The sequence below is a fragment of the Stegodyphus dumicola genome, chromosome 1, assembly GCF_044657685.1.
Source record: "Stegodyphus dumicola isolate Sdum_Otavi_A_Nest chromosome 1, ASM4465768v1".
NCBI lineage: Eukaryota > Metazoa > Arthropoda > Arachnida > Araneae > Eresidae > Stegodyphus > Stegodyphus dumicola.
The window spans coordinates 241,161,113-241,188,711 of NC_140768.1; the positions used below are offsets into that span (position 1 = coordinate 241,161,113).

General features: G+C 32.6%; 1 protein-coding gene across 1 annotated transcript in view; it reads right to left on the minus strand.

Annotated features, from left to right (window-relative positions):
• The window catches only part of brp (ELKS/RAB6-interacting/CAST family member bruchpilot), a 403,233-nt gene that overhangs the window by 151,072 nt on the left and 224,562 nt on the right, over nt 1-27,599 (minus strand). The window contains exon 2 of the mRNA XM_085826816.1: nt 19,643-19,864. Within this exon, the coding sequence (XP_085682942.1) occupies nt 19,643-19,864 (222 nt within the window). The remainder of the gene's footprint in view (nt 1-19,642; nt 19,865-27,599) is intronic.

Sequence of the window (27,599 nt, forward strand, 5' to 3'; positions counted from 1 at the left end):
ACTTATTCCTTCCAGATGCTGGAAGGAAAGACCAAGATTGATTGATGAAGTCCAGGAAAAGTTGCTGTAAGAAGAAAGTTATAACGAGCAACAGAATTTTAGTATATAATTGTTACATAAGATTTTTTTGTGTAAACGAGGTTCTCGCCAGTTAGTTCAGAATTAGATAAACTTACAACAGGTCGTTTGTAGGACCTGCTTCCAAGTTTTCCAAATTCTGGCAGCGGCAAATGTAGGGTTTATATTTATTTTAACTAACATTTATTTTAAGTTTAAACTATCTTTCCTGTCAAGCCTTACTTTCCCCTGGAACTGCCAATGCCAGAATATGTAAATTTTAGTAGAACGCGCAAGGATTCAAATTATCAGCGGAAGTATTATGATTTAAATAGAAGGAAACGAGTTCGGTGTGATATTCTTACTTAGCGAGCGCGGAGGTAGATAGCGAGAATTTGAAGGACCCCGCGTTTCGGCCTATGTGCTTGGCGGGAAGTAGTGTTAATCGTTCCAGTGAGCTTCAAGTCTGCTGAATTAGCAGCGGTATTGTAAAACGCGGTGAGTTAGTTATTTTAGAGAGCCTCGTAGTTAGAATCTTGTCTTTACTTTCTTTTCAGGTTATTATTTTTATTTGACTGCCAAGTTGGCACAGTCTGTGAGCGTCAAGAGCATGCAATTGTAATTTTATTACGTTGAATAAAAAGGGACTTAACCCCTTCACAAGGCTCTATCTTTTATACAAGTTTTCACAGTCACCTCTTGGTTGCGTGCAAGTTGGAGGCGCGCAACGTTATATCCTCTTAAATAAAAGCCCACACTGAAAAGGGTAACATTGAAATTTGGTTTATAAATGTTTAAATTAATGCATCAAAAGATATTTCAGCAACAAGGAGTTAAATTACCTCATTACAATATTCTTACTGTCAACTGTTCATGCATAAGAACAATATACGCTAATTTTAAATATGCTAAGTTTCCTGATGTTAAGGGGACTCATACACCTTAAAACCCATAAAATGTTCGAATATGTGAGTGTTGCTAGAATTGGAATAACTTATTTATTTTAAAAGCAATTACTACCAACTTTTTACAGCTAAATACATAATATAGCTGCTTTCTGAAATAGTAATTAGAAAGTTTGTTATGCCACAAATATTTTTATAATTTAATCCGCTTTGTGACAACATTTTTCGTCATGTTTCCAACTTGCGCGCACAGTTTTAAACATTCTGTTTCATAATTTAATTCCATATTTAATATATAGCTTTTATAACATTTGGAAACTACTGTGAACCTAAAATTCTAAAAATTTCATGTTCAATTTTTATTTTATTTTGAGTTCAGTTTATAAAATGTATTTTATTAACAAAATTTGTAATGTTTTCGTTCATAAAATTTTTCAATATTAAAATATTTATCAGATTGTTGGTTTAGTTCGAAAATTGTGCCCATATAAAGAATTCCATCCAATTTCAAGTATGTACTATTAGCCATTTTTAAAATATCATGCGCGCAATGTGGAAACATGGCGAAATATTTTGTCACAAAGAGGATTAAATTACAAAAATATTTTTGGCAACACAAAATTTCTGGTTACTAGTTTCCAAAGCAGCTATATCATGTAGTCAGCTGTAAAAAGTTGGAAGTAATTGCTTTTAAAATAAGTAAAATATCCCAATTCTCGCAACAGTCACATATTCGAAGATCATGAGGAGTTTAAGGTGTATGAGTCCCCTTAAGAAAGTGCAAACTGGCACGGTATTACGCACCAATTGTGGGTCATTTTCCTATGATGGCTAAAATATAGATAACACCTAAAATAGAACGTCGCGAACTATTGCATCAACCCAACAGATTATTATTATTGTTATTGGTCTTCTAGATTATAAAAGAGTACTTTACTTTTATGCATTATGTACGTATGCAAACATATACCATTTCTTCTAGACATCCATTTCTTTTATTTTTTCCATTTTGAATATCAGCAAGTTAATTCGACATATAAAATATATTATTGACATATCTCCTGGCACTTTCGTGTTTTTACTTGCATCTATTACTTGTTAAGAAATTCCACTTTCGGCTGAAGAGTACATTTTAGTAAATATCATGCAAATACTTCTTATTTTTGGTTCAGATAAGCTGTGCTGCCTTTACGTTACTAAGAGATCCCCAGTGTTTAACAACAAAGCTTTCCCCCTTAGAATACAATTTCATTATTTATGCTAGCTTCTTACTACTTATAATAATATTAAGGGAAAATGACAAAGCAACACTGTAGCTGCATGTTTAAGATAACGTTATAAAGTTTTAAGGTTAAAAGTGAGAAAATTTGCATCTTCTGTCAAAAATGTACAAATTTGTGTTATACATCAACGTTAGCTGTTAATATATTCCCTGAATGCTCTCATCTTCCTTTAAAACCACATATGTAGTCCTCTAACCGAATTATGCAGTAAGATTAAGAATAAGGTAAGATTTTTAGTACCCCCAATGATTTAGTAGACCGATTTGTCTTCTATCCTTAAATGTTTATCTGACGAGAAAATGCTTGTACACTATTCTAACTTCTGAATAAATAAAAATTAATATGGAAAAATGTAGCTTTATGAAATTTTATAATTTCGTTTACGTGTAAAAGAGTGCATAAATCCTTTCGGGACTTTGTCTACAAATGATAATTTTTCGCTTCAATTAATTATATTTACTAGCAATCTTAATCTATCTCGGCTTTGCGTACTCTTGTCCCTCATACTTTAAAGTGACGCGTCGGTCAGCTTATAACTTGAGCCAGCTTATAGCTCAGTATTTAATTGTTTAGACTACGGCTCAGTGTTAATGTGACTGTTCTTATTTATTACTATTTATACTACTTACTACTACTTTTACTACGAGCTGTGGTTATCCAAAGCCCAAAGTATGTTCAAAATTCTATTTAAATAAAATAACTTTCCTAAGATATTGTCGTGTAATCTCAAACATAACGGTGATTCTCTATATGTCTGTTATAAGAGTTATAGGAATAAAACAGTAATTCTAGGCCAAGTATAACATTGCAAGTGTATGAACCAATCCGGTTTTGACTGATTTGGGATTAATAGCATTTCTCATGCCATTGCAATGATCCAAATTACATTTGTCCAAGTATATGTGTTTAATACATTAATAGTCACGAAATAAGGAAAAGATTTTTGAATCAATATTCCCACTAAATTTACGAAAATGATTCATTAGGTGTTTTTGTATTATCAAGCAAACATCAGTTTGGAAAATTACAACTAAAAAATGATTTCATCATCTAATACAGGGGTTCCCAACCGTATGCTCACGGGCACCATGACATATTTAATGTGTGCCCGTTGCTGTGCGATCGCAATAAAATTGTTTTAGTTTTCAATAAATTTCTATGTGAAAGTCTTCTCATTTTTAATGAAATAAAAATTGCGTCCAACACAGATACCAGTACAAAGTAAATTGTGACCGATCTCTTCTTTTATGTGCATGTATTTATTATCTCCATTCAACTATAAATTTACCTTGAAAAAGTAAGAGGTGCCTGCCGTTCAACAGATATTATAAAATAGTGGAAGGATAAAAATGTTGGGAACCCCTGATTTAACAGAATCCATTAGAAATTTTGAAAGTTCTTTGTATTAATCTTGCATTATTATGAAATAACGAAAAAACACTTTTAACACTAAAAATTTTAAAAAGTATAGACATACATAATAAACTAGAACGTATTTAACACAATGAGCCATAATTTAAGCATGTTTCGGTTTAGGTCGTATTCCGCATTAACGTCCTGAACTTTCATTGGGTGCTAGCTTATAGTTTTCATTTTATCGCATACACAGCTAAATAGAGGGGTTGAACTACGAAACCGAAATGCTTTCCGAATTACAGGTGTAAACTATAAACCAGCGTACACGCTTTCGGTTAGGAAATCCTGAAAACTTTAGTACTTCATCAACAACAGCAAAGAGTGAAGTTTAAAATTTTAGCGCTATTAGAGATACTGAAAATTATGCACCATAAATACATGGAAGGAATTTCAGAGATAACAAATTATTTCAGTTCTAGAAAATAAAATTCCACAGTGGACTGTTACCAATATAATAGGTCTTTTTTATGTATCCAAGGGATACTGAAGGTCAGGTGAGTACACTCAGAAAAAGCAGAGAACATTATACAGCAATTGCAGGATTGTGCAAATGTAACTGCTGACTTACGAACAAGTTATTTCAAAAGGATGATACAGTATTCAAAACTGGAAAAAGGTAGAAAACAGTGACGATGAAAATTTTAGAATATATTATCCTAACTTCACACATTTCAACAAAATCTGCCTATTTGGAGCTTCAGATGATGTCACAAGTGATGCCTTTTGTTTTAATCCAAATAAATAAAAAGGTTATTAAAAAACTCACAGCATCTTATAATATTCACATTAAACAGCATGAAAAGCAATAAATATCTATATATTATAAGAAATGTATAAATATTCAATAAACATTTCAAATTATATATAAATTATTCAATAAATATTTATATAGTATAAGAAATTTCTCCCCCCTTAAAAAAGAATGAAATTACTTTGCGAAGTAATAACTATAACTATTGAGTTGTAGTAAACGTTACTACAACTCAATAGTAATAGTTGAACAGGAAGATAATGTTTAGTCATTAAAAGTTTTTCGGCTAAAATACAGAGGGTATTTACACATTTTTAGAAAGATATCGATAAAGAATTAAAAGAAAAGAAATATTTTTGAATAAAACCTTTCTAGTAGCAGCTTACTGTTTGAAATGAGGAATATCATCTGCCATTTTTAAATTAATTCTTCTTTTAAAATATCGCATGTAAATAAGCTATAGATTAAAGGATATGTTTTTGAGCTTTCCAAAGAGAAATATGCCGAATTCATAATTCAAAATATTGTGAAATGCTTGAAGATTCTTAAAGGCAACATAAGCCACACTATTAATCGGAAAGGGAAAAAACCATTAATCATTACTTCTACGTGGAAAAAAACTCTAAACGAATAGATCAACGATTATAAGTGGCTACAGCCCGCTGTTGGGGAGGGGGTAGAAAAAAGTACGTACTGGTTTCTAATGCCTTTTACGCTAAATCATTGACAGAAAGAGAAAATCCGCTGACGCATAAATAAATTGAAAATACTTTAAATACATATGTAGGAACAATAAATAAAACAATAAATCAAAGATTTACAACTTAAGAAGACTAAAAATATAATGTTCATCAACTTTTTCCGAGGAATGTGGTTCAACACAAAACAGTTTGTAGAACACTGTATGGAAATTAGTTAGCAGGAGAGAAATGGAAATATATTGTGATTCTTGAGAAAGTGTGGGTTTAGCTAAATGGCTGCAACAAAAAGGAACCCAATTTATTAAAAAAATGCACAGACGTGGTTCCGTCAATGCAAAGAAAGTTTCAGCAAGGAGTTTATGATTGTCGCAGGATTCCCTTACAGTGGGGAAAATGTTAAAATTTAACTCAGCGTACTACCAAAAGAAAATTTTACTTCCGATATTTACAGAAGAAATTCCATTTCTTTATCCCAATGACTTTCGCAGAGTGAAACTTCATCAAAACAAAACAACAAGTCGCACTTCGAAAAGTACCACTACATTCCTCGAAAAAATAAAACTTATACTGCATTTCCAACCGTTTCAACGCATTCCTGAGAATTCCCCTGATGTTTCGCCTATGAGCTATTGTGCCTCTTGTGTTTTGAAAAGAATTTGTTTTAAGCGCAAAACTACTACGATTGATGGACTCTGGAAAGTAGTAGAAGATCTATCACGGAAATCACGCTGCAAACATTATGAGTCCAGAAAAAAGACTATCATTTGAAACATTAATTAAACGGTTCGGAAATCATTCTAAAATCGTGTAAACATCCTCTGTTCTTAATAATTAAACTTTGTTCACCCAGCATAAAACTGAAGAGCAAAACGAAAAAGAGAGTTTAAAAGAATAGAAAGCGAACTGTAAAATGTGCTTATGAACCTTAATTATAAAAGGTTATTCGTGTACGTACACGGTTACAGAGTGTCTAATTCGAAGTATATCACTACTAAAGTACTTTTTCCTTTAGGAATCTGAAAGGAGGTGGGAGGGAGTCTGAAGAAAATGGCTTGTGTGGAAAATGCTATTTTAAGAAATGCGTAAATATAAATTGGTATTATAAATAACTCATAATTTTGTAAAATATCGTCTCAAGTTTTTAAATTTAAGAATTTAAATTCTTATTAAAGTTCATTCAGACCTTTGTCTTTCGAACTGTTTAATTTCTGGTAGGGCAAGTGTAAGGTATTTTATGTTAATTAACCAATTTTAATGATTTAAACCTTTACTATAAATTCTCCTTTCTGTTAGCCCTTACCAAAAAATTAGATTGAAGAATTGCAGGGTTTTACATCCAATTGGTAGCTTGTAAAGAGCTCCTGCAGACCCTACTAGACTGTCTGCATGTTATGAAAAGAGTAAAAATATTTTTTTTTTTTTATTTAATGTTAAATTGAACCAAACAGGCACAACTTGTGCTACTTCAACTACTTGTGCATATTTAAATTAACAAAAGTTATATGATTCAAATGTGGATAACGTAGTCTAAGACTACACATAAAATAACTTACTTACGCTGGCTTCCCATAATTACCGGAGCGTATTTGAAAGCATCGGAATGTGCTAAAACCGAAATATAAATTTATGCAGAGCTGGCAAAATTAAATAACAACAATAAGACGCGGCTTCCAGAAGCTATAATCTGAAAATTCAAACACCTTTACACTAATGCACTCAAACCTAATTTGCATTCTGGTGAGGAATACGGAAAGGAGAAGTTATAGTAAAGATTTAAGTCATAATATCTGCTTAATTAAAATACCTTATAGAGTATTAAGAGTTTTGAAGGTTTTTAGATATATATCTTTTGGCAGCGGTGTTTGCACCTTATTTACTTCTACCCAACTCTGTTGGTTAATATGCCGGCTTGAGCCATTTTCCTGCTAGCATTAAAATGTGCCATAAAAGTTTTAAACCAGCTTAGTGGATGAAAGTTTTGTGGTGTCCGATTCAGATACGTTATAATTTAAAATTTAAAATTTGCAAATTTACTATCTACAGTTTGCGGAGTTTTGTTTGTCCTCACAAGGGGCACCTTTTGTTTAAATTCAAGCTAAACAAAAATATTATTTAAAAACCATAACAAAACATTGTTATATTTACATTAAATGGAGCTATAACTCGACTGTCAGTCTACTACGGTCTGAAGAACTTTGAGTTAATGTTATGCAGTTAGTTTTATATGAATACTAATTAATGAAAGAGATATTCTTTATTATATAACTAACAATTACAAAATGACTTTTACCCAAATATTCGCCGATGAAAGTATTTAATGTTATGACAAACAGATTAAAAGGGCTTTTTTCTGCTTCAGGCTTTGATATCAATGTTTAAGTTCTAAGATTAGTTTTTGATTTACGAGAAAGAGAATTTAAAGCTAAATATGCTTTAACGAAGTGAAATCCGCTTGTTGTCTCGGAGAAGCTTAGCACCAGTTAGTAATTTGTCGAAAGCAGTAGAATTTATGTATGCCGCGCGAGCTGGTAAGTGATTTTTAAGGGCTTAGTTAACAGCAAATTACTAGCTGCTCTGCTTGAAAGAAGTTATTCTTAGAAATCTGTAATCTTTAAAAAACATCCTTCAGTTTTGTTGCTTGTCGACGATACGTTACCGACTATTTATGTTGTACAATTGTTTAACTAAATTAGCTGTTTGACTAAATAAACATGTTACTTATTTTTAATTTCTCTAGGTATACAGCTTATAAATTGTTCAAGGCAATAATACGTACTTACCAAAAAAAAAAAAAAAAAAAAACGCTCTACTTAAAGTAGCGATGGTAATAGTTTTGAAAAAAGCAAACGACTCATCATATTTCTTCAGACGTATGTCTGCAACAGCATTAAGTAGACAAACTGGTAAGAATGGTTTTAACAGCAGTTTTATAACAGTAGTAGTATACTATTTGCTGTATGACTGAGCAGTAGTCAAATACTGTTCTGTTTATAAAAATGAAATATTAGGGCAAATTGTTTTTCTTTCTCACTCAGCATCACTTACCATGACCAAAATAGTTTCATGAAATGAGTACATTAAAAGAAGATACAAACAGCTCACAAAGCCATTGAGTTGGACATTATCTTATTCAAACAACATCAGTTCCTCACCTTTGAAATCTTTCCTTTTTAACAAAATACCGATATATTTGACCATATCTTGGATTCTCTTGCATGATTTCATACAGTCGAATAAAAGAAGTTTAATGGGTTACGATGTTTTGTGAAGGTAAATATTAGATTGAAATTTCCAAGCTTGAAAAATTGGTTTTAAGCTACATGTAATCTTACCTGTGACCCTCAGATGGTTTTAGGCTGCACAATTAAGGAATTGCGTATTACCACAATGTCAAAATTCTCTTTTGTTCTATGAAACTTATTAATTTTTACAACGGGAAATCAAAATATTGTCAACGTAATTATTATCTTTTTGCGTGTTTCAGAGTTGCAGAGGCTTTAAGAAGCTAAGCCTAGTCCTTAAAATCCAAATCTGTCAACCAGTGTTCCTCATCTAAGTTCCTTCTTTATCGTACATAATTATATAATCCTGATTCATAATGTTTCTTGAAGAAATGTATCAGAAAGTTACAATGAATTGCCATAACGCTATTTCAAATTTATGCAAAAATATTCTGATACAAACCATTCTCCCATATCATGAGTGGGATATAAGATATTAAATTATGGTTTATAATAGAATAAGTACTCTTATCCTAATAATTGGGTTTTTGAGAGAGAAAATAAAAGCATTATGTTTGACAATACGCAAGTCCATAAACTCTTAGGCTTCGATTTCATTTTTCTGTTTTTTAAGCGTCAATAATAGTTTGCCTTTCATTTTAAATTCATTATCGCGCAAAATGGTTTAAAGTGAAGGGTTAATAATCAAAAGTGTATAATTTAATATGACTCTAAACTAATAAATGACTAATATGACTAAGTTAAGCCTCTAAACTAATAGCATCAACATATCATTGATATTTTGTTTATGCACGATAAAATTAAATCGTGTTCAACATTTCCAGGGATTAATTTTATAACTTTAAAGGCTGTTGTTGTTTAAAAGATGCCTTAAAAACGTTCAAAAATATGTATAGGACAGAAATGATTAATTTCGATTTTGAGATGACTCATTTTCTTAAATTTGTAGTGTAGGCACTTAAAAAAAAATTTAAAGAAAAGTTTCAACTTTTTTTGTACCTCTTGTGTATTTTAATACAGTTTAAAATAAAAATTTAAAAGCTTTCATTTAGATTTTAAATAAAATTATTTCGTTATAAAAATATTTCCGAGTATATTCAGTCTAATAATTTTAGCTTATGCAACTTAAGCATAATTAAAAAAAAAAACTTTGCAAACTGCATTGCTCAATAATGCTTTAACGGCAAATAACTGAAAAATTCCAACGTTAAATTTAGCTCAAGTAAACAATAATTTATTATTTGCTATTAAACTTCGCAGAGTTGTTTTTCTCAAATATTTTAGGCCCACCAGCGGCCGAGCGGTAATGTCGCTGAACACTGGTAGTTCGGTCTGAGGTTCGAATCCCGCGAACGGGCTGGCTGCATGGGCGTTTTCGTGGTTTTCCCCATGTGTAACGTGTATACGAGTCAGTTTCCCTTAGAAAGTCCTCCACGAAGGCACCCCTCCCCTTAGGCAGATAGCCCTCGAGGCTTTGCCATAATCACACACACACACACACACTCAAATATTTTAACAAGAGATTTTTAACAGAAAATGTTTTTCTTGTGCACTTCATTAAAGACGTTTTCAGTCATAAAGTCAGAACTGCTCCATCCGAGTCGTTCTTTTCGGAACAGGGCTCACTATTGATTCTGTTTTTCTAGGCCAAATGTCAGTTTATCTGTTTTTCTCAATCCCGATACATACTGTCTCCAGTCAGTCTGGCCTAAATGATCTTGTTTGCGAAGTCAATACTTCAAGAAAATAGACTGAGATATTTTCATTAAAATATGGAATGTTTTAAAAAATCGCACAGACTGATACATATTTTCAATACCAGCAGCAGAAATTAATTTTTAAAAATTTACAAAACATTTGATTTTTTATATTGCCAATTAAGACAAATTAAAGCCCAACGTACAACATTATTCAGAAATCTGCAACGCCCATTTTCTCGGTTTTTCCTTCTTCATAAAATAAAAATAGGATTACGAAAAATTAAAGACGATTCTGGAGACTCAAAATGGATAGATCACGAGGCCCAGTCCTTGCAAAAGTCCGAAGTAATCACTCTTTATGTACTGCAGTGATCTACATTTATTATTTGAAGTTTGGAAATATCATCCTTTTGAAAAATAGGGACTCTTCAAAGTTTTTTTTTCGAAATAAGCAAGAACATTTTCGTACCTCATAACAGAAATAATTATTCGTTAAGTGTCACTTATTACACTTATGTAAGCTAATGTTCTGAAAGCATGAAACGATCTCTCTAGTAATTAAGACACAAACACACGCCGAATAAGTACTAATTCACAAGTCAAACAACAAAAATCAGCGTTAATTTTCAAAATTTTCACAGGACTAGTTTCGATGGTTTTTACCGAACCACATACAATCCTCAGCTGCAAAACCGCAAATGAACAAGATAGGAAATAATGATTAGATAAGATAAGAAAGCCTGGACAAGAATAAGCAAGTGGGGCCATCTGTTGGTGAAACCAGTACTAAAACATAAATTCTTTAAAGGCCAAAAGCAAAGATCGATTGGAATTAGGATCGTTAACAAGAACAGAAAGATTTTTTTGAATGTGAAATGCCTCTAGAAAATCCAGTTCTCCAATGCAAGATGTTTTTTGAATAATTTTGGCAGCAGAAAAATTGAAAGTGTGATTTTCGGACCAACAATGTTGAGCAACAGAAGACTTCTGTGTTTCCTTTTTTCTAACATATGCCTCATGTTCCTTGACGCGAAATTTTAAGGCTCTCTTAGTTTGGCCAATGTAAATTAAACCACACTGGTAAGGAATCCTATAAATACCCCAAGAATTCATATTCGGAATGTGGTCCTTGAGTATGGAACTCTGAATTTTATTGATGGGAGAATAAACAACCCGGAAGTTAAATTTCTGCAAAATATGTGCAGCTTTATAGCTAATTGATGGAAAGAAGGAAATGACAGTAGAATTTTTATAATCTCCTAAAACAAGAATGTGCCTTTTAGTGTGTTGAGATGAGAATTTTTTAACTGCTTGATTAATAATGTTGGGTGAAAAACCCCTGTCAATAGCTATTGCTTTTAAATAATTTAGTTCTTCATCAAGGACTAGTATGGAGGAGCAAACTTGAAGAGCACGGAAAACATAGGAATAAAATGAAGCTAACTTTTGTTTAGTCGGATGACATGATTTAAAGTGGGGTGGAAGGCAAACCGATGAAGGCTTAAGTTAAACCGTAGTACTGAAGTTGGATGTGTTACGTGTGACTAGAATGTCGAGAAACGGAAGAGAATTGCAAGTCCAAAGTTCAAAAGTGAACTGAATAGCAGGATCAATAGAATTCATTGTTGAAAGAACTTTATTTAAATCATCTTTATTACCTTCAAACAGGGTAAACGTATCGTCTACGTAGCGGAACCATGCCAGGAACAATTTGTAAGTTTCAAACAATTTTGATTCATAATAATGCATGCAAATATCAGCCAGGATGGGACTGAGGGGGCTTCCCATGGCTAATCCCTCAGTTTGCTTGTAATATTTATTTTGGGAAACAAAATATGTTTGTTACAAACAGAGTTGAGTGAGAGAAATTAGCTCATCAATTTCGATACAAGAGAAATGAAATTCGCGGAGTCTGGTTTCTAGACATCTTAATTCACCCTCCACTGGAACATTAGTGAATAATGATTTTACATCAAAAGAAACCATGAGTAAACTTCTAGGAGAAATAATGTTTTTAACCTTTTTTACAAACTCTGTTGAATTTTTTATGGTGTAAATGTTATTGTCTAATGGAGTTGAAAATCTAGAAACTAAATATTTAGCTAAGGGATACGAGGCAGTACCTAAATTTGATACAATAGGGCGAAAAGGAATACCACTTTTATGAATTTTGGGAAGAGCATATAATCTGGCACAATTCGCAGCAGTTGGGTTAAGCGAATGTTTTAAGTTGCTTGAAATGATTTGTGAAGATTTGATCGCAGTTTTTATTTTTGACAAGTCCGAAGGTGAAGGATCTTTAGGGATCGGATTATATGGTCCTTCCTTTAAGAGTTTAGTGACACCATCGATGTAAGTGTTCTTATCCATGACGACTATCTGGCCACCTTTGTCGGCCTTTGAAATGATATTATCCGGGTTAGAATGAATTTCGCGCATTGTAGCTCTTTCTCTGGCAGTTAGATTTGGTTTCAAAGGTTTATTATTGAACTTCACATTATGAGCGATAAGATGCCTAATCATTTCTTTCTGTGAATCTGAAACTTTACTGAACTTGAAAGCTTTTTCGATAGGAGCCAAAACCTTTGAAATCGAGGGTTTACAGGTTTGTGAGAAGTTAAAATTATATTTTAGAACTCTCTCTTGTTCTTCTGAAAGACTAACATTAGAAATATTAACTATTGGCTTGATGTTTACAATGGGAAGATTTTTTGAACTACTTGAACTGGAAGATTGTAAAAGACGTTTTTCGAATTTAACTGCAAGGGTGTTTTTATGACGGTTAACTGCATTCTCCGTTCTACACCAAGACTTTTGTTCAAGGGCAGTGAATTTTGGATATGATTTAGCGAGTTCCAGATGAAGCTTATAGAGTTCACGTTCAATTTTGGACAATTGTTGACGTGTATCCCTTATGACGGACCGAAGTAAGGCAAGCTTGCAATTTAACAGAATGCTTGAAACGCGACTCGAAGGTTTTTGATTAGATTTGATTTGAATAAAATTGGGGATCAATTTTTTACATTTACATTTAAGTAAAAAGTCAAGATGATTCAGGAATTTTTGCCGTTTCAGGCGTAATTTAGTGAAACGATTAACGGATGAAGGCTTTATAAAGAATGCAGAAAATGAAACTAAATTAACTGAGCAATAATAAAGCACACACAAAACAGCAGAAAAATCCCTCACTGTAATGAATAAGAAACAAAACGTTTGTAACTAAAGTACATGAAATCAGAAAAGCAAAGCAAAATATCCAAATATACGAAAAATAAACAGAACTTCAAAATTGCAAAAAAGTACTTACCGAAACCCATGCAATCACAAAATGGCGGCCACACCACTTACAAAAAATAAGCCTGTTTGGAGCTTCTATAATTAAGACACAAACACATGCCGAATAAGTACTAATTCGCAAGTCAAGCAAACAAAAAAAAAAAATCAGCGTTAATTTTCAAAATTTTCACAGGACTAGTTTCGATGGTTTTACCGAACCACCATCCTCAGCTACAAAACCGCAAATGAACAAGATAGGAAATAATGATTAGATAAGATAAGAAAGCCTGGACAAGAATTTACCGAACCACCATCCTCAGCTGCAAAACAGCTGAGTCCTGTGAAAATTTTGAAAATTAACGCAGATTTTTGTTGTTTGACTTGTGACTTAGTCTCTGTAGTATATGAGTAAAGTTACTGTGATCATTTGGAAATAATACTTTCATTATGTCTCTTTTGTGTACGCTGAATGGTAGGGAGAGAGTAAAATATTATATTGAGAAGTTCTTGTCCGAAAGCAGAAATTAACTATAGATATTATAATTTCTTAGCCACTAGAGTTTCCCCCAAAAATGCATTGAATACTCTTTCCCTAAAAAATTAGCGAAGTGAAAACTAAATAATGCACTTCTTATTGGTCCTCCAGTCAAAGAACTAGTGAGCAATCCTGAATTTGAATCTATATAAATTGAGTCTTATACATGGCGTTCTCTCATAATGCGGCAACGAACTTCATATATAAAGGAACGGCAGAGAACTAAAGTAACCGTTAGTGAACTTTACCATTAGTGAACGAAAAAAGTATAAAGCACTTAAATTAATGAGGTCGTTTAAAATTAGTTCTTGGAATTCGCTCTTGATTTTGCTAAGAAATTAATAATCTTCAACGATGAATAAATGACTGATACTTCTATGTAAAAAATAAAGATTTACTCTGAAAGAAATGACAGTTACTCAGAAACAATGGCAATAGAGAAATTCGGTAACGGGATCTGAAATCAAAGCAAAATATACCGCAAGAGATTCACAATTTAAATTCACTGTAATTTAAAGTCTCTCTGTCTCTTGTTCATTAATAATTACAGTAATGCAAAATGTAGGCATTCCACTCTTCATGTTGGGCGTAATGAATGCATGCATCAGGTATGCAAGGTAAGCAACTACACCATTGACATATAAGACTGGATACAGACTGTATTTTCTTAAATGTTAATTTTGGATATGTACTTCCAACTGAAAGGTTTCACAAAATGAAGTAGAAAATTTTATAAAAGTTATTTCGACATTGTAAACAGAAGAGTTCTACAAACACAAAATCCAAGTTTTTAAGTAGAGTCAGCTTTTGATTAAGCGGATTGTGGATTAGTTGGGCCTTGTCTGAAAAGAAGTTAGGTTTATTTGTAGCACTATACTTGAGTTTCAAGAACTAGTTACAATTTATTTTAATCATTCCTATATGCCTAATTTCATCGCTGTCTCGTTCGTTCCAGAGACTAACGTTGACTTGAGTGATAAACAGCTTGCTATAAGATTAGGAAAATAGCTCGTAAGGTATGAGGATTTAAATCACCATTTGTTTGATGCCCATCTTGCTTGCCTCCTAGTGAAAGGCATTGCTTGATAAGAAGTAGAATATCAAGGCAATTTCGCTTGGTTTGGTAAGTTAGCTTGGTTAACTAGTAGTTAGCTTGGTTAACTAGTAGTTAGCTTGCTTCGTAATTTGAGCTGTCTTTAATTGTCTGTCCAAAGCTTGTAGCCTCGCTTTGTAACGTGAACGACCATTAAGGACATTTTGCTTCACAAGGTGACTGATAATTTTGTTTTGAAATACAAGTATTTTACTTTATCTCTGAGAAACGTAAGGTACAGTAAACATAAGTTAAATATTTGTATCTGTGTGATTTGACCATTTAGTTAAGCTAGCAGTGATAACCTATTAGTTTTTAAGTAACAGATGAGGGCTGAAAATATAACCTAAAATAGTTGATAAGTAGAAATAGCTCCATACGATTGTCACATGTTTATTGTGTAACAGTTAAAAATTAACTATTACATACAAGCAGTATAACATAAAAGGATGCAAAGTTTATCCTACGTTTTAACAGCTATTTTTAGTTAAAGCCACTTTCTTGTCGCTCCTAATTTCGGCTCACAATTTCCTACCAGAATGCATTTTCAGAAACGCGGTTAAATGCAAATGAAGGAAGAGCAGTACTTAAAGTCGAAGTACCACTTCGTTAGAGAGCCAGAGATTCTGACTAGAGCGCGTTTGCCTTTTGGCTACACTCTCTCTAAGCTATTACTACTTTCGGCCGTATTTCAGGCTTTTCATAGCTTCGCCGTTTAGTTAGCGTTTAAGGAGACAACTTCTGTAGAATATTGATAGCTTCAGCTATATCATTTTAGTTAAACATTAGTTAAGTTTTAGTTCTTAGTATTCTTGAGTTAAAGCCCAAGTGGAGGCTGTTCTGTATGTCCTGAGAAAGGACCATCTGTAAACTTTATTTTGAGCAATAAAGGGTAATTAACCCTTTATTGCTCAAAATAAGCAATAAAGGGTTAATTACCCTTTATTGCTTATTAAAGGGTTAATTACCCTTTATTGCAATAAAGGGTTAATTACCCTTTATTGCTTATTACTGCAGTTTTTGTTCTCTGAGCTAAAGCGATTATTCGCTTACCAGTTCTCAAGGTTCCACACGCTTAGCTGTAAATTCTAGTTAGGAACCTTATAAGGTTCTATAGAAAATGCAAAAAATACGAGAAAAGTCACGGCATAACAACAGTGATAGCATAGTATGTTTGCTAGATGGATTCTACCTAAAATCAGATTTTCTGATCGACACTTTTACGAGAGATTGAAACCGATAATACACTCATGTCCATAAATTAAGGATAATGCAAAATCAGGCAAAGAAAGAGTTAAAAACAAAACAAATTTGACATATTTGTAAAGCTTATTTATTAAACAAAAGGTGAAGAGCAAAAAAAGATGCTATATGTTTGATATTATTAAAAAAATTAGCGATTTTTACTCCCTGGACAAATTAAAAAAAAAAAAAATTACAAATAACAAAAAAGAAAAAAAAGAAAAAAAAAAAAGAAAAAAAAAACCTATTTACAAAAAAAAAAAAAAACAATATTACATGGTTGGTATGATTGTTAATACACTGTATGTCTCCCAGACGATGCCATACAGTCCGTACAACGCCTAGGCATGCTCAGTATCAAATTATCGATCTGATCTTGGGGGATATTACACCACTCAAAAAGCAATGCTCTCCGAAGTTCCGGTACACATGTAGGAGGAGGTTGACGGGCTGCAACTCGTCAGCCAAGCATGTCCCACACGTGCTCTACTGGATTCAAGACCGGCGAGAATGCTGGCCATTCCATACGGGTGACATCCTCCGATTGAAGGCATTCGCTTACGATGTTTGCACGGTGAGGACGGGCGTTGTAATCCCTAAACACAAATTGTGCGCCCATGGCGCCCCGAACCAAACGTACATGTTGTTCCAGAATAACGTCCCGACAGATTTGGCTTGTCATGGTTCCAATTTGAACATGCAAGTCAGCTCTGGAACCCAGAATAATTCCACCCCAAACGAGCACTCCTGCACCACCGTAACAGTGTCGCTCAATGATGTTTTTTTGGTGGTAACGGCTACCTGGAGCTCTCCATATGAAAGTCCGGCGAGAATCAGACTGCAAGCTAAACCTAGACTCTTCGGAAAACATCACACAAGCCCACTGTTGCAGTGTCCACAATGCATGCTGTCTACTCCAGGCTAACCGCAGGCGACAATGAGTTTCAGTAAGTGGAACGCATCTGATAGGTCTACGAGCATATAGACCAATCTGCCCTGTCTTGAAATTGTCTTACCAGTGGCTGAAGAGAGCTGACGAGACAGGTCTGAGGCTGTGCTCTGCCTGTTTCTCTTGGCAGTAACTGCCAAATACCGGTCCTCATTCGGCGTTGTAACTCTGGGGCAACCTATACTGTAACGTCTACTCACATTACCATCATCTTGGAATCGTTGCCAAAGCCTGGAGATGACACTCTGGGCAATCCCAAGTTCGTCTGATACTTCCAGTTGAGAACGCCCACATTCCAGACGGCCGATAATTCTACCACGTAAAAAATCATTTAAATGCGTCCTTTGTGTCATAACTATTCGATTATTGCACTGAAATGCTTATAAAGCGCCTGCGAAGAATTTTACTTCTTTGCCTGTATTCCTTATAAATCACTCTCTTACACTGTCGTCATTGTGACGTACCATCGGTGTCATTTGGTTACTTCCTGAAATTTGCATATGATTCTTGGAGATGTGTGTAGTGATTTTACAGGTGATATATTTATTTTAGAGTTCGATTTCCGCGAGACTCCGAATTATCCTTAATTTATGGACATGAGTGTAGTAATCAAGTTTTGTAGCAAATGTTCTTTGATATCATTTAAAACTAATTTTTTTTCAGTTGTAAATATATTTATTCTTGCATTACTTACAATGCGCTATTTATGTTTCGAACAGTTTAGTTTACATAAACAAATAAACTTATTCTCCAGACTGAGCTGCTTGAAACTAAAAATTAATTCTAACTAGCAGGCAAGTTAATATTCTGTTAGTTAGGATATGGATTATTCCTCCTTTATCTGTGTTTCACTAACTGCACTCAGATTATAATTTCCAGGGGTAATAGAAAAAAGAATTCAAGATGCAAGATTCGTAAGTATAATAATAGGGATTTATATTTGAATAAAATAATTTCAGTGGATTTTGTTTAATGAAGAATTTGAAGCATGCAAATTCAACAGCTAAGAGAAGGCTTTGATTAATTTCTTGGAGAACAGGAAATTTGGAAAAAGATTTCGAGATCAACAGTAATTAGCAAGAGAAAAGCTATTAATTTCACTTTTCTGGCGCACATTTCATGTAGTTAAGCCTAAAGTTTAAAACCTCTATTTGATATACAGACAGACAAGAATTATATAAATTTTAAAGGATAGCAGTGCAGGAATAGAAAAACAAGTGGGAATTTATTAGCAAATGTAAAAAACAAAAATCAAAGTTGAGCCTACAAGGAATTCACATTATTACGAAACTAAATGAAATGAAAGAAATAATGATTATAAAATTTTTATTGTTGCTTTTAATGGACATCTGTCACGAATTTTGGTAAGAGAAAACTTCTTAAGAAAGCATAAACCACGAATCAAAAGAAAGAAATGTCTGCCATGGCAATGAACTGGTAATTAAATTAAGGTGATAGAACCGTGAATGTAAAATATTGATAGCGTGGAACCAAGAAATTAATCCTGTTCTTCAAGAAATTAATCAAAGCCTTCACTTAGCTGCTGAATTTGCATGCTTTAAACTCTTCAACATTAAACAAAATTTACTGAAATTTTAATAGAGAAGCAGCCTTTTCAGCAGTGCCGAAGAAAACCACAAGCATTTTCATTTGTTTATTTACCCTATCCTTACATCAGATTTTAAATTTGAGAAGATATTTTTTTAATCCAAGAAAAAACTAAAAGGCAATTTCAGAAATTAATTTTAAATCTTGCGCAATAAACTGGAGAGTTTTATATTTAAAAATGTTCTACATTCCTTAATAGTTAAATTGATTTTAAATAAGGGATACCTATTTAAAATCATTGAAAATAATACCTTTATATTCTCGCAGACATTATTTTTAATTTGTTGAAAACAAACAAAATTTTTATTGAGCATTTAAAATATTTCAGTCTAAAGAGATTACGTTTTAATTCAATATATGCATTCTAAAGAGTATTAAACTTTAATCAAATGAGAGGGGTTTACGAGTTAATATGTTAATATTTTTTGGGGAAAATATAGAAAATTTGAAGTAATTACGTGTTTAAAAATCAAGGCAATTGTAACTTTAGGCTGCTTTTTTCAATGGAGACGACATGAAAGCCTCTTTCTCAAAAGAGTAGAAATGTTCTATAGAAGCAGAATGGCAGACAATCTGCTTGATCTCATACTCGTATTCTTTCTCTTTTCTTATAAAATAAGTTTTAATTTGCGCTTCTTTCTAGAATGATTAAATTCATTAATTTAAGCCCTTAATTTGTTATTTCATCTAAAAATGTAATAACTCCGTTAGTAAATTTAGTAAATTAATTACAAAACTTCATTAATAAATCAAACTATTATTATAGTTAAATGCAGATTACATTCGATGAGCAAAAAACTAATAAAAACTATTTAATAATATTTCATCTCAGAGCAGCTATGACTCCCAAAATAAAAACATTTACAGAAGGCTAATAAACGTGCCTGTTATCCATCATATGGTTCGTTCCCCTTGTAAGATGAGAAAGTCCTCTGTAAGTGTCCGGCAAGCCATCGAGGATAGTCTCTCTGGCTGAGCCTCTGTAAGGGTCCGGCATAGGAACATCATCCCGATTACGAAGACCATAAAAGGAAGACGTCTCTAAAGCTCGGTCCCTTGTCCTTCCTGTATGCCTGGAAGCAGCAATGTCCACTCTTTCCAATGACCTGAAACATACCATCAGGCTATAATCTCACAAGTGCCTGCGCGCAACAGTTATAGCTTAGACAGACACCAATACATGAATTCTGTGACAAAAGAACTGTCGTACCGACATGGCATGGAGGAGTTTTCAAATATATAATTTGTGGAAAAAATAGGTTTGAAGATAAAGAATAATATGTTTAGCTGCTAAAGTGATACTCGTCTTTACATTCAATGTTAGAGTACGCTTCATTTAAAGTTGCTTAACTATAAGATTTATTTCGCAATGATCTTTTCTGAATACTTTCCCAAATTTTATGCAGGTGTACTTATGAAATAAGAATTAATGAAGAATGCGACTGAGGCATTTAAGTGAGTACTGGTGCAAAGAGATTCATGTGCAAGTGCGGTTTTTTTCCCATTTACCAGTATCAGTTTATTTCTATTCTGGTTATATTTCCAGCTAATTTCCTAATTATTTGGAAATGGGCTGCTGTGCATACACGCTTAGGTACTCGTTCTGATTTTCTCTGACATAATGTGATAACCAATAATAATAAAACCTAAGGTTTAAAAGCCTGGGTGGTCAAGAAAACAGTGACCATATTAAACAGTATCCAGTGGTTAATAATAATGAAAGTCTTGGTTGAATATGGTGTGACACTACTCGTTATGAATATTTTTGACGAAACCCTACAAAGCTGTCTTCTCAACAGTTTCAAAAAATTATTTATTTTCTGTTATCTTGTTTATCATTAAAACAGGTTACACAAGTAATTGCGATGTATCTCTATAAGCTATCAAAGATTAAATCACCCCATTCCCCAGCAACTAGGCGTTTTATATCTATCTCAGTCTTAGGTCAAGATGCTAGGAAACTAGCACAAGTCATCATCTTCGGAGATGAGAATAGGACTCATCTTCAAGCAATCTTTATATAATAATAATTATATGTGATACACTTCATGGAAGATATTACGTACAGTTGAAGAATGAAGTAGAATTACCTTACCTTACGATTTCTCATGTTATTAGTCTGCCTTTCCTTTGAGTTCGCGTATGAAAATTTATTAAACCAAGACAAGCAGACGTTGCCAGCTTTTTTTCTGTATTACACTGGCACCATCAATGTACGATACAATATGATGGATTCATCACGTAACCTAACATATTGCTTCTGGACTTAGTATGGGTCTAATTTAAACTTTAAACTTCAGTTAACGTCTTAATTTTCGATTAGTGTTATATCCTTTGTACGGATGAACACGTGATTGCAGCTATTCATGAATATAACAAGACACAATTCTAACTTCAGTGATAAAATGATTAAAGTTTTTAAAGGCAGGTTCAACAATTTTTATATCACAGAACTGTTTAATAAAATTTATACCAAAAGCAACCACATTTTTATGTAGATCTACACAACAAAGATATTACGAAAACAAGTACACCATATATTTTGCCACAGATTTGTATCACAGTTATCATTATGAAGTACCTAATGCAATATGGAAAGGTGAAAGAGACGAAGAAATACAATGGAGATATGAAGAGTGAAATGATGACTTAAAAGCTGAATAATTTTCTTCTGCACTCATGAATTAGAAGCTGAACTACGGCCCTGAATTTATCTGAAGCTCTGCCTTTTCTTTTCTTCGGCTATTTCCCCTTTCGTTCAAAGCAATTTCAGTCAATGTTTCACATACTGTTTTGCTAATCCTATTTACATGGTGGTTCTTTTAATTTTATACATCAATCTAATTTTAGATGTGGAGCAGAATTACCTCTCAAGAGTATATCTGATACAAATGAGTTTTCTACTGTTTGCAAACTAAGTCTGACTTAAAAAATTCAGATCGAATAACGGTAATAAATTTCAGAAAGGAACTCAATATTCAAAAAGAACATTAATAAATCATAAAATATTACAATATAGAATACTTATTTTAAACAACAAGAACTTTGCTAAAACATTCTTCCAAAAGGAATACTGTGTCTGTTTCAGTGAGGAAAGTAATTATTAATAATTGGAAGAGTATGATTGAAATATACGCATTCCTTCACAATTAAATGCATTAAAAAGAGCTTAATTGCAAAAATTAAAGATTTACGCTTAATCAGAAAGCAGTTTAATGCATTAAAATTAACTTAATAGCATGTAAAGGATCATAATAATGGTTGTTTCATATTTAAAGATGACTTCTATAACGTACATTGATTATGCACCAAAAGGAAAATGAATGGTTAATGAATTTGAAACAGTTTTAAATTAGACAATCATTAAAGATATGTAATGACTAAAATATTAACAACTCAAAGATGACGAAATCGTTTAATAGAATCAATATTTCAATGAACATATTTGGTGTTTGAAACTGTGCTTTCAGTTTTCCATACTTTCATCATTTTGACAATCCGTACGCAGTCAAATCATTACTACTATACCAAGATTTCCTTTTTTAAGTGTTTTACGTTTATCTTGCAACTAGGCTAACTGCCATATTATTTAAAATTTTGAAAATATGTCGAGTCTATATTCTTGCCTAAGTCATTCTTTATCCAGAATTCACGTTATTTAAATTTCCAGTCAGCTTTTCAGTAATGCAGCTTTTAAATAAACGTATTCTAGCTTCTTTTTTATCACAATGTAGAGTTCCTCACTTCGGAATTCTAATTTAATGTTGGAAGTGAAGAATCTAAGAACTGATAAGCGAATAATCGCTTGAGTTCGGTGACAAGAAACAACAAGATAGAAGGGTAACTAACCCTTTATTATTCCAATAAGATTTAACAAAACTCCGCCTGGGAGTGTACAAGCAAACCCCGCACTTGGACTTGAACTTAAAAGACTAAGAATTAAACTAAAACTAAGATTAATTAAAGAAGTATAGCCGAAGCTATCAAGGTTCAAATTGAGTTGGCCTCTTAACTTTTTTGACTACGAAGCTTAGCAAGGGCCTGGTTACGGCCGAGCGTAATAACAGCTTTGAGAGAGAGAGTGGCCAAAAAAGCAGACGCGCGTAAATCAGAAACTCTGATTCTCTCTCTCTCAGTAAGTTGCTTCGTGGTTTAAATACCGCTCCTCATTAAATATTCAGCAAGATTCCAAAACTACGTTCTGTTCGGAAGTAGTAAGTTGAAGTTAAGAATTTGACAGGAAAGGAACTTTAACTTAACACTTAACTGTTAATAAAATTAACATAATCCTTACAACATAAAGATGAGTTATATTTAATTTAACGGCCAAGAAAAAATTATCTTAGTTTTAGTTTTCAGTTAATAAATAAGCTTAAGAAACATAGTCTGAAACATTATTATCATCGGAAGTTTTATTATTTTACTAAGAAATACTACTTCACGTACTGCAATACGATATTAGGATTTCATTACAATCTTAATTTGAAGAGTTAAAACTGTAATAATTTTCTCTTGTTAATAAATTGTGAAGCATTTTCTCTTGTTAAAAACTTTTGTAAAGCATGTTCTCTTGCTATAAAATATAAAATAAACATTTCTTCTTAGTAAAAAATATTGTGAAGCTTGCGTTGCTTGTTAAAAATCATTTTGAATTTCTTGATCTATATAAAATTTACTAATGACTCTATTAATATATTTCTTAGTAGCTCTCATTTTTATTGCCCAGATATTCAATATAATATCGTAGAATCATATATATTTAGTTTACAGTCAGTAGCAGAAATATAAATGATTTTTGCTACTGATTGTAAACTAATTCTCAAACTTCAAAGATTCAGAGAGTAATAAAATTCAGAAAGAAGCGTCATGTATTCAGATACAACAATAATAATTTATTTTAAACATCAAGAAATTCGCTGTTCTTCGCTAAACGATTCTTGAAAAAGAAAACTTGTATCATTTCCTGCGAGAAAGGCACAGTACATATGTAGTATTTTTGAGTATAATACCATCTACGAACATTTTCTCATATCGACTTAATACTGCATGTATATGTGTGCTCATTGTAAGGACATATAATGTCCAGCATAATAAGTGGTTGTAACAATTAATGTAGTCAATGTTTTGATAATCTGCGATTTATTATGTGAGTACCCAACGGCCTATAATTAATGCCATCAATGATAATCATAAATAAAAAAAGCAAAGTCCTGTAATCTATTAAACAAAGCTTACACACGAATCAGCGATGACACATTAAGTAAAACTGAGTGAACGCAAGCCATAATGGCATAGATTTTACTTTAAGAGAAATGTTTTCAGCATTTGCACACTGTTGTCATTTTCAGCTGCAACAGTTACTTCAGCTAAAAGTCGTAACGTTCAATCGATGAAAGCATTTATGTGAAAATAATATGTATATGACTTAATAATGGTTTTCTTTTCCTTAAAGCGTACATGTTTGGTTCTGTTTATTTAAGTATTTCAGACTAAATGGGAGGGATGCCTCTGTAGAGGACTTTCTAAGAAAAACTGGCTCGTATGTACACTACACATGAGGAGAACCCTCCGTTTCCTGGGATTCAAATCCTGGACTGAATTACCAGTATTCAGCGACTTTACCGCTCGGCCGCTGGTAGGCTCTTAAAGATTACATAATTTAGGCTAATATTTTAAAAACTGGAAACAGAAAGCACAAGCTCTGAAAATTGATAATTCCTTGCAGTATTCATTCTTATAGCTCACGTGAGACGATTAAGCTGACAAAAACGGATTAAGCCTTTCTTAAAAGCTGGTCTGTTTTTTACAAATCTTCTTTTGTAGGTTGAATCATGGTCTGAGTGTGGTGCTGAAAGTGAAAAACTAGACTGATGTATTTAGTGTAACAGGTCTGAAAAGCCACAAAGTAATTAGTTATATTTCTTGCTTCACACCAGTGAAATGTATTTAACATATCAAAATTATTTTTAAATGATACTTTATTTTTAAATTTTAATCAAAATTATTTTAATGGTGCTTTATTTTTACATGAAGTCTTGCTTTTCTTTGTTATAACATCTTCATAAGATTTCTTATATTTGTTCCAGTACATTATACAACTTGTCGCCCTCGCACATACAACATAAGTTTTTTTCTGAATACTTCATAAGATTAAGATAAAGTAAGCTTTATTTCAATTAAAAAAGACAGATTTCAGAATTATGTTATAAATTTATGTATATATTTGGGTTTGTTTGATTTAAATTTGATTTTTACATATTTTTATATTGTAACGTATTATTTTTATTTTAGTAATATACTAATTAGTACACTTTTACATAATAATTTTATAGCATATTTTTAATTTAATTTGTAGCTTCTTAATATGTTAGTAACTGTTTATTTCATGTATTATGCAGTAAATTTTATTATTCTGAATCGACTGGGCGTTCGAAATTTTATAGTTTACTTCAAACCAGAAATATGAAAAGAAAAACCTGCTGCGTCTTAACAAAACTTTTTGTCGTCAAACTGGCAGCATTTGGCAAGGTCTCGCCAACTTGCCAATGCTTTAAAAGTATTTCTGTAAAAGTATTTTCAAAGCCCTATACACAACGGTTGCATTTTAGCAAGCAGTCAGTTTATTTGAGGAAAATGAATTTATGCGGTTTAATAGAAAAAAGGATGAAGTTGATTGTAATAAATATTGCTCAATTTGAACAATATTTATTACAATCAACTTCAATACTTTTGGCTCAATTTGAACTCAATACTTTTTGGCTCAATTTGAACTCAATACTTTTTGGCTCAATTTGAACTTTTTAGAAGCTTCTGAAGTTTTCTGCAGAGCAGTCGGATTAATGAAGCAATTTACTCTCCGTACCTATTGGTGGCAAAAAAGAAAACCTGTTCCAATCCCATTCCCTTTCTTTCAATTAAACTTTACAATTTCTACGTTAAGGACTACACTACTACCTATGTCACACCACCGCACTCACAGCTGAGTAATTTTGGTGATCTACGATATTCCTCGCGAGTTAAGAGTAATTAATTTTGTCCGTGTGGCTATTTACAGTTATTTACGTTGCCGTATCAGCTGCTATCTATTTTAATAAAGAGTCAATTTCTTCCTATTTATGTTGCGTAGTTACTCAGAAAATCGTTACGAGCATGTGGCGATCAACGATATTGTTCTAAGAATTATTTATCTAATACGATTACTAACTAAAAGCATCTTCTCTAACGCTAGCAGCTAGTGCAATATTATTATTCATCGAAGAAAAAAATTACAATACTTAAAATAGAATTATAATTCTTAGGAGAGCTAGTTCATTTTCCTGTGGAGATTTTTGGCAGAAGAGATAGATGAATAGATCTATAGAAATGCGCACTTCTCTCGCGATGAATAAAAATAATAAAAAATGATAGTGCGCATTTTGAAAAGAAATTGTTCCGAAAAGTACGGAGTACTAAGCAAAGGAGAAATTTACTGACGAAAGCTGAAAGGAGTCCCAGAATGCTTTTTGCTACAGAATAAGAAGAAAAATATTTAAGATCACTACAGAGAAGTTCTCCATACCTCCAACGTATACTAGAGCATGGAAGTTTTTATATTCACTTATTATTTTTATTTATTTTTTTTGTCTTATCTTGCTGCATGGGAATATAAATTAGTTTATTTTTCTCATAAGGAATAACGTTTTCGGTTGTTGTTTCCTGCTCTAAAGGTAAAAGAATCTGAATATTGCATAGGAACTACGAACTGAAGCTTTCGCAAATATATTTAAGGATTTTGCATGAAGAACTAAAATATAAAAGAAAAGTAAAATATCAAAGAAACTAAAATACTAAAGAAAAGTCTTACAATTGAATTTCTATGAAAGTTTGCTCGATCAATTTTAAAATAAATCATTAGTAAATAAATTGCAAGCGGGCGAGTTCTATTTAATGAAATAATAAATAAATATGATTTTATTATATTGTCAGAACTTGTATTTCTCTTGAGTTGCTTTGGAAACATGAATGGTCCTGAATAGGAACAGGGAGCTTACTCAAGCTATGTTCAGGAAGGTGTGAAGTAGACAACACAAGCAGGAAGGGTATACGAAACCCTTTATTTTCAATACTTTACAGGGTCTTCTGAGCTTCGGAATACAAAGACCAACCACTTGTGGTCTGAACGTAAGAATATAAAAACTACTAACTAAAACTCTAACTGAAAACTAACTTTGAATTAATATACAAATGCCTAGAACTAAGATTGGCCTTTATTTAAAGAAAGGTACATATGTAGTACGCCGAGCTGCTTAAACTACAATACGTTTGCAAATAACAAGCGGGCTAAACCTATGGCCTCAAAAGCAACCAGCAACAGAGTGAAAACTCATAAAACTATAGTGGCAAGCGGCGTGCTTCCTGAAACTCCTTCTCTCTTTCTTGGCAAAAAGCCACAACTTAAAGTACTTGGCGTTAGCAAGACAATTTGCATAAACAAGTTAAAGCATTTAATTCTGGCCGGAAGTAGAAAATAAGAAGTGATAGTACAGTTTTAAAATAAAATAAACGTTAGTAAAACTTAGGATCCTTACAATACGAATACGCAGAATTGATTCCCTATATTTTATATAGCCTATGTTAAATTACTTATTCATAATAGTATCAATGCTAGACTTTATTTGGTTTGATTTAGCGAAAGCTTCGTAGACTGCTGAACCAATCAACGTCCCGTCTTTACCTTTAAATCTCAAAACACTAAGTATCATCTATCCACTTTAATAATCCCCGCAATGATGATGTGTATGAGTAACAAATTTCGATCAGTTTGCAAACTAAGGGGTCAGTTTTCCGAAATGCATCGATTTT